Below are 7,142 nucleotides of genomic sequence, written 5' to 3'. Positions count from 1 at the left end.
AACAATATCATAAACTCACGTATATGTCATTAACTCCCAAATAGAAACGTATACATTAAATTCAAATTAACTTTATTCTTCAAATAAAACTTAACTACATTATTTATTTATTTATTACTTTCTGTTTATCATAAATCTAAATTGGCTAATTGTAGAAATATCAACAAATCAATCAACAGCCGTTTAAATTTTCCTGTTCCAAAATATCTATTAAAATAAACAGCGAGGGACACGTGTGACGTCAACGCACACGGCGGCTGACGGAAAAGTCAGAAAAGTACGACTAAAATTTTTATTCAACGATTTCCAACTCCAATATTCCATAGTTTGGTGGTTGTTGAGCACCTCTTTACAATAGTCTCTGAAAGGTCTTATATGTTTTTATAGCTTCTGGCTTCAGTTATCAGCAACACCAGAAGAACAAAACGCCAGTAGTTACCTACCAATTCTCTCAAAAAGGTGCTTCATGCTGTTTTTTTCCGTTACTCTAATCTGAATTTTGGTTTTTGATTGATTCCCGATCTCGTATTGTAGTGATTCTTAGTTTATATCGGTCTGTGATCAGGTAAATGTAAACCAAATTTTTCATCGAGTAATGTTCTTTGATCTAGATTGTAGTCTGGAATCTAGATCTGTTGTTCGTTTTTTTTTATCTTACCTACCATTTCTGATTGTTGGGGGAACAGTTTAGGGTTTGCTAAGTTTGTTCAGTGTTAGTCATTGATCTATTGTACTCTGCTAATCTGTACTTTTACACGATTTGAGGTAAATCTGTAGCTTTTCTTCTCATTTGTCTTTTTGTTCTTTTATAGAATTTGATACACAGAGTAGAGGTGGAACAGTGAAGCTAAGCTTGATTTGGAATTTTGTGAGGAATTCTACTACAAGTTATAGAGATGGGATCAGGTCAATGGTCTGTTGAAAACAGAGCTCCTCTTAAGAACGAAGCTCTGGTGAGTGAGTATGAGCCTGAAACTGGATGTCTCTCGATTATCGTGCTTGGGGCTTCTGGTGATCTTGCGAAGAAGAAGACTTTTCCTGCACTCTTTCATCTCTATCGTCAGGGATTTATTCAATCGCACGATGTTCATATCTTCGGCTATGCCAGAACCAAAATTTCAGACAACGACTTGAGAGATCGCATTCGTGGGTGAGATTTTCTTCAAAAAAACCATATCTTCAGTAGAATCACAAGTAGGATAGATCAAATTCCATCTGCGCATCATAAACGATGCATGCATTTCAGTTTAAGACATTCTCCTCTTCCACTTTCTCATTGTTCATTCATTTTACCAACTTGTTTCACCATGCGAGATCTAATATTTCACTTCCTAAAAGTTCTGTGTACTTTAGTACTTATTACTCATTCTATCTAATACTTCAGATATCTTACACCATGCAAAGGTTTTGAAAGCACACATGAGGAAGATGTAGGCCAGTTTCTGCAATTGGTAAGTACTGAATAACTGAACATATTGTTTTTTCCTTTCTACTCCCTCAATTCCATTGAAAACAGAACTTTTGTTCAAGATGTGAAAAGTGAAAACCTTTGGTTTCTTGTATAGATCAAATATGTAGCTGGTGCTTATGATACTGAAGAGGGTTTTCGATCATTAGACAAGGCAATATCTGAGTATGAACTATCAAAAAACAGTACAGAAGGATCATCAAGAAGACTCTTCTACCTTGCCCTTCCTCCTTCTGTTTATCCACCAGTCTGCAAAATGATCAAGAGTTATTGCATGAATAAATGTACTTATCCCTAATCCCTAATCCCATTGTATCTAATGCAATTTGATGTAGTATATATCATATGTGTCAATTGGATTTATGAAAGTTATTGTTATTTTGCAGCTGATCTTGGTGGATGGACTCGAATTGTTGTTGAGAAGCCTTTTGGAAAGGATTTGGAATCTGCTGAAGAACTCAGTGCCCAAATTGGAGAACTGTTTGAAGAGCCACAAATCTATCGTATTGATCATTATTTAGGAAAAGAATTGGTGCAAAACTTGGTAATAACAACACTGAAAGTCTAATACTACCCAATTTTTCTTTTTTAATCTTTTCAAATATTCTTTCTCCTTAAAACTTTTCTTTTAATAAAATTGTAGATGGTGCTTCGTTTTGCAAATCGGTTCTTCTTGCCCCTATGGAATCGTGACAACATTTCTAATATTCAGGTGAGATAATCTTGTAAACCATTATTAATATGAATTATGAAATCAAAAGTGTAGTTTCATTCATTAGATTCTAATTTTTTTATGAAAATTTTCTTTTAGATTGTGTTTAGAGAGGATTTTGGAACTGAAGGGCGTGGTGGATATTTCGATCAATATGGGTAATAATTTTATTTTGTTCATTTTATAGTAATATTATAAATTATTAAATTTATAATCCACACATTGAAAATATTAACTTCTTTGTGTTCTTCTTTACAGTATTATCAGAGACATCATTCAGAATCATCTATTACAGGTAAGAAAAGAAGATTAAATTTATTCTTGAGATGTTTAAAATTTAAAAATCAAATTCAAAGCATAAACTTTTATCATTGTTTCCCCATAAAAAAAAATGTAAAAAAGATATTTGTTTGTAAATACAGGTGCTTTGTCTAGTTGCTATGGAGAAACCTGTTTCTTTAAAGCCTGAGCATGTTCGTGATGAGAAAGTGAAGGTATATAATTAATTAATTATTAATTAAACCTTTTTGTTAAAATTTATATGTGCAAAAGACGTAAATGCCCTCCAAATCCTACAAAGCTTCTAGTCCTCTGATGTCAACGGGACAAATTTTCAATTTTTACTCCCACACAAAAAGGTGGGACATGGACTCCCTCTTGATTTTTTCTTTGTAAATGAAAAAGACGAAAATGCCCTTCATCATTGAAAATAGCCTACAAAGCTTGTTCAGTCCAATCCAGTCAATGGAACAAAATTTGCAATCTTATATTCCACCCAAAAAGGTGGGACAGGGATTCGATTTTGATCTTTGTCAAAAAGACGGAAATGCCCCTCATGAAAATAAACATAGAGAGCTTATGTAATCAGGTTCTCCAATCTGTTCTTCCAATTGAAGACAATGAAGTTGTGCTTGGACAATATGAAGGTTATAGAGATGATCCCACAGTTCCAGACAACTCAAACACTCCCACATTTGCCACCATGGTTCTCAGGATCCACAATGAAAGATGGGAAGGTATTAAAATAAATATATTTTATATTTGATATTTTATATTAATTATTATTTTATAATTCGTTTAATTTTTAATTCTGTATATAACATTATGACAATTGACATGTTGCAGGTGTTCCCTTTATTATGAAGGCAGGAAAAGCATTGAATTCAAGGAAGGCAGAGATTCGTGTGCAATTTAAGGATGTTCCTGGCGACATATATAAATGTATGTGAAAGAGGGGTATTAATGTAATTTTGGATGTCCTTTATATCAAAATTTTCATTTTTATATTTTTATTTATTCAGGTCAAAAGCAAGGCAGAAATGAGTTTGTCATTAGACTACAACCTTCAGAGGCCATGTACATGAAGCTAACAGTAAGTAAATAAACGATGAAGGGGTATTAATGTAATTTTGGATGGTTGTGAAGTAGGGGTATTAACGTAATTTTGAATGTAGGTGAAGCAACCTGGACTTGAGATGCACACAGTTCAGAGTGAATTAGACTTGTCTTACAGGCAACGATATCAAGAAACCATCATTCCAGAAGCTTATGAACGTTTGATTCTTGACACGTAAGCTTTAATTTTAATTTAAAATATTCAATTTTTATTCCAATATCAACCAAACCTTAATATTTACAAAACATACTAAAAAATGTTTGTTTCTAGAAGCTTAACAAAATTGGTGTTTGGTTAACAGAATAAGAGGCGATCAACAACATTTTGTTCGCAGAGACGAGCTAAAGGTATACAAATACAATCATGAACTAAATTTACACTTTTGGCCCAGATTTTAAATTTTACTACAAATTTGGTCCGAAATTTACACTTTTGGCCCGGATTTCAAAATTTTGTTACGAATTCATCCTGAATTTAGTTTCTTGTTTGGATTGAATGAACACAACAGGCAGCATGGGAGATATTTACGCCTCTTCTGCACAAAATCGATAGAGGGGAAGTGAAATCAGTGCCATACAAGCCTGGAAGCAGAGGCCCTGAAGGAGCAGATAAATTGGCTGAGAAAGCCGGGTTTGTTCAAACCCATGGATACATATGGATACCTCCGACTTTGTAGACTGATTCTCCGGATGCTGGTGCGTGGTGTTACTGTGTGGAATAAGTACGACATGGTGTTCGTTATATTATATAACACGTATGTATGTAGATTGTAGCCTTTCTTTGCGGGTTTTTTTTTCTACCTCCAAATACACCATGGTTTGTATCCTTCAATAAGGGGGTGTGAGAAAGTCATGTTTTGATGATGTTGGATAAATGGGTTAAAACAGGTTGGGTTGAGTTGAGTTGGTTTATTGATATTTTGTTTAACTAATTGGACAACTTATGTATTGAATTTGATTGTAGGAAATGTGTTATGGAGATGATTGAGAATTTTTTTTCAAAGGGATAATGTCATGAAAGCCATTAATTATATGCTTTTAGGTTCAATAGAGAACAATAATTAACAATGAATCAATCGTCGAAAATCATAGAGTAAATTACACGAATGGTCCCTATGGTTTAGGGTAATTTGCGTGTTTGGCCCCTAACTTATTTTTTTAACTCGGAAGGTCCCTACTGTTTGTTTTTGTTACACGTGTGGTACCTGTCTTACCTAAAAAGACTATTTTGCCCTTTATTTTTTAATTTATTTAAATAAACACACTCTCAACCCTACTCCCCTCACCTTACCCTACCTATCCCATCATTTTTTCCTATTCAAATAATAGTCTTTTTAGGTAAGACAGGGGCAAACGCGTAACAAAAAACAAATAGAAGGGAACAAACGCGTAACAAACGCGTAACAAAAAACAAATAGAAGGGAACAAACGCGTAACAAAAACAAACAGTAGGGACCTTCCGAGTTAAAAAAATAAGTTAGGGACCAAACACGCAAATTACCCCAAACCATAGGGACCATTCGTGTAATTTATTCAAAATCTTAATGATCAACGGCTGAGGAAATGGATGTACACTTGTACATTGGACGCATACATGCCGGCCGGATTATACTAAAAAATCAATCTGCAACACTCTAAAATTTTCAACAATTTTTTTTTCATTTTTAAAACCACAATAAACATAATTTCACATATCTCAAAACCAAAGTATAAGTTGTTCAAAACACAGGACAACAAAATGTTTGACAATATCCTAAAATTTTCAAAATATAATCTCAAAATGGTGTGTACAATCAAGCCGGCTCCTTTCCGCGATCCTGAGAGGTACCTGAAACACATCACACACAACACTGTAGGTACGAAGCTTAGTGAGTTCCTCAAAATACCACACACACATATAATTAGCCTCTCATGGCTATAACTTGGTAAAGACCCTCCGGTCATGTGTTTCAATGAAGACCCTCTGATCCTACAACTCGGTTTGGACCCTCTGGTCCTAACTCAATAAAACACAGAATAATACATAGTATAAATCACAAGACAAAATGCGTGATATCACATAACTTGGTATAAGCACATAAGACCCTCTGGTCTATAACTCCATTAAGACCCTCCGGTCTCGCAGTATTACCACTCAGGTAAGTATAGTGAGAAGACTCACCTCGTAGGTAGAACAAGAAAGTCTTGTACTCAACGGTAAGTCTAGACTCCACCTACATATATGTCACACCCCCAAACCAGAACGGCGGAAACGTTTGGGGGCGGATGACGTCATGTAAAATATCATAACAGTTGAGTAATAGTAAAGAAAGCAAACACAACCATCATAAATATAATTTAAAAAGTTACATTGTTGCATGTGTTACATGTTTCAAAATAAATTACAATATGATGACAAAATGAATTTTGAACCGGAAAAATAGGCTCTGGTACTAATGACTTAACTGTTGATGGAAGAAACTTCACTCAAAGCTGGGGAAGGAAAGGAAGGGTCAATTTCGTAGATAAGAAGGGCGTCGTTAGCAGGATAAGGGCTAGACAGATATTTCATTAAGAAAGAGACGATTCACCGAGGAACTCTAACTAGATCTAGCCTTAGCGTCCCGTCCTCAAAAGCTGATGGTTACCTGTATTACTGATTCCCTGAGAATACAAGTAGTTTTGAAAGAGTGTCAACAATTAAGTTGATGAGTTCATAAGAATTTGTATGAGAAAAAGTATGCCTTTCCGTGTAAAGTAATCGTGTTTATTTTCTAGAAAATCCGATATTTTCCATAAAATGAGTGGTAGTTTTAAAAGCTCTAAAACTGAAATGTATAAGTATTTTTACATACCTAAAATAGTGTATGTAGATTTATACGTATATAAAATCATTTAAGCGTTTGTTAGCTCCGTAAACCAAAATGTATTATTAATACTCCATGTGAGTTTTTATAACCATGCTAGCCACCCAGTCGGCCTGTAACGACGTTCTTCAGGCGTCAGAATGTTATGAAATTTGTCACCCCAGACCTGTCGGTCTAACTGTAGCTAATAGTTTAGGTGTGGGATTGTCAGTCTCGTATAGTGTTGGATCTGTATGCCCAAGAATCATTATGGAGTGATATTGAGAATAATATATGATCCTATAGTGTCACACCTTTATCAAGTTGACACATTTTATATATTTATTATTAATGTGATTATTAATAAAGAATATCAATTCTTGTATTTTAATTAGGGAATAATTATTGTTTTATGAAAATAATAATTATAAGAGAGTATTATTAGTTATTATTTCATATGGTATGAATTAATACGTCATGCACAATATTTTGGACTAGTTGGATTCTTTTGTCTTTTACATAGAGACAAAGTTTATATTTTATAAACTTGGAGTTTATAAAAAATAAAGAATCTTTACTTTTTAAAAGGTATGACCTAAAATATTAAAATATGGAGGTTGCTTTTCAACCTCCATTCTTTGTCTCCCATGCTTCTAAAGGCTAGCCATTACTTTAGAGTATTTTAATGGTTATGCATTATTTTTCATGGGCTATATAAGAGATGCATGAGGCTTGAATTTTT

The 7,142-nt window shown here is 34.0% G+C and overlaps 1 protein-coding gene across 2 annotated transcripts; it reads left to right on the top strand.

The window, feature by feature from the left end:
* Window positions 1-311: 311 nt before the first annotated feature.
* G6PD6 (glucose-6-phosphate dehydrogenase 6) lies at window positions 312-4,578 on the top strand. Of its 2 annotated transcripts, none has more exons than XM_079086329.1 (15): window positions 312-459; window positions 813-1,150; window positions 1,385-1,451; window positions 1,566-1,752; window positions 1,855-2,012; window positions 2,112-2,180; window positions 2,280-2,338; window positions 2,439-2,475; window positions 2,603-2,674; window positions 3,049-3,196; window positions 3,306-3,401; window positions 3,482-3,552; window positions 3,635-3,750; window positions 3,878-3,923; window positions 4,085-4,578. In XM_079086329.1, exons 2-15 carry the CDS (start codon window positions 897-899, stop codon window positions 4,250-4,252), a joined length of 1,548 nt encoding a protein of 515 aa, XP_078942455.1. In that variant the 5' UTR covers window positions 312-459; window positions 813-896; the 3' UTR covers window positions 4,253-4,578. The 2 variants fall into 2 exon arrangements, with proteins under 2 accessions (XP_078942455.1, XP_078942456.1); XM_079086330.1 differs by having other exon boundaries at window positions 332-565.
* The last annotated feature ends 2,564 nt before the right edge of the window (window positions 4,579-7,142 follow it).

The sequence above is a fragment of the Lactuca virosa genome, chromosome 3 (assembly GCF_052849685.1).
Source record: "Lactuca virosa cultivar CGN04683 chromosome 3, Lactuca_virosa_CGN04683_v6, whole genome shotgun sequence".
NCBI classification, from domain to species: domain Eukaryota; kingdom Viridiplantae; phylum Streptophyta; class Magnoliopsida; order Asterales; family Asteraceae; genus Lactuca; species Lactuca virosa.
This window is presented reverse-complemented; position numbering and strand designations above follow the sequence as displayed.

Bases quoted from the DNA above. Each gene is read 5' to 3' on its own strand.
- G6PD6 (XM_079086329.1), top strand. From the start codon at position 897: ATGGGATCAGGTCAATGGTCTGTTGAAAACAGAGCTCCTCTTAAGAAC. The intron at 1,753-1,854 runs GTACTTATCCCT...GTTATTTTGCAG, and splicing joins GAGTTATTGCATGAATAAAT to CTGATCTTGGTGGATGGACT. The intron at 3,751-3,877 runs GTAAGCTTTAAT...TTTGGTTAACAG, and splicing joins GAACGTTTGATTCTTGACAC to AATAAGAGGCGATCAACAAC.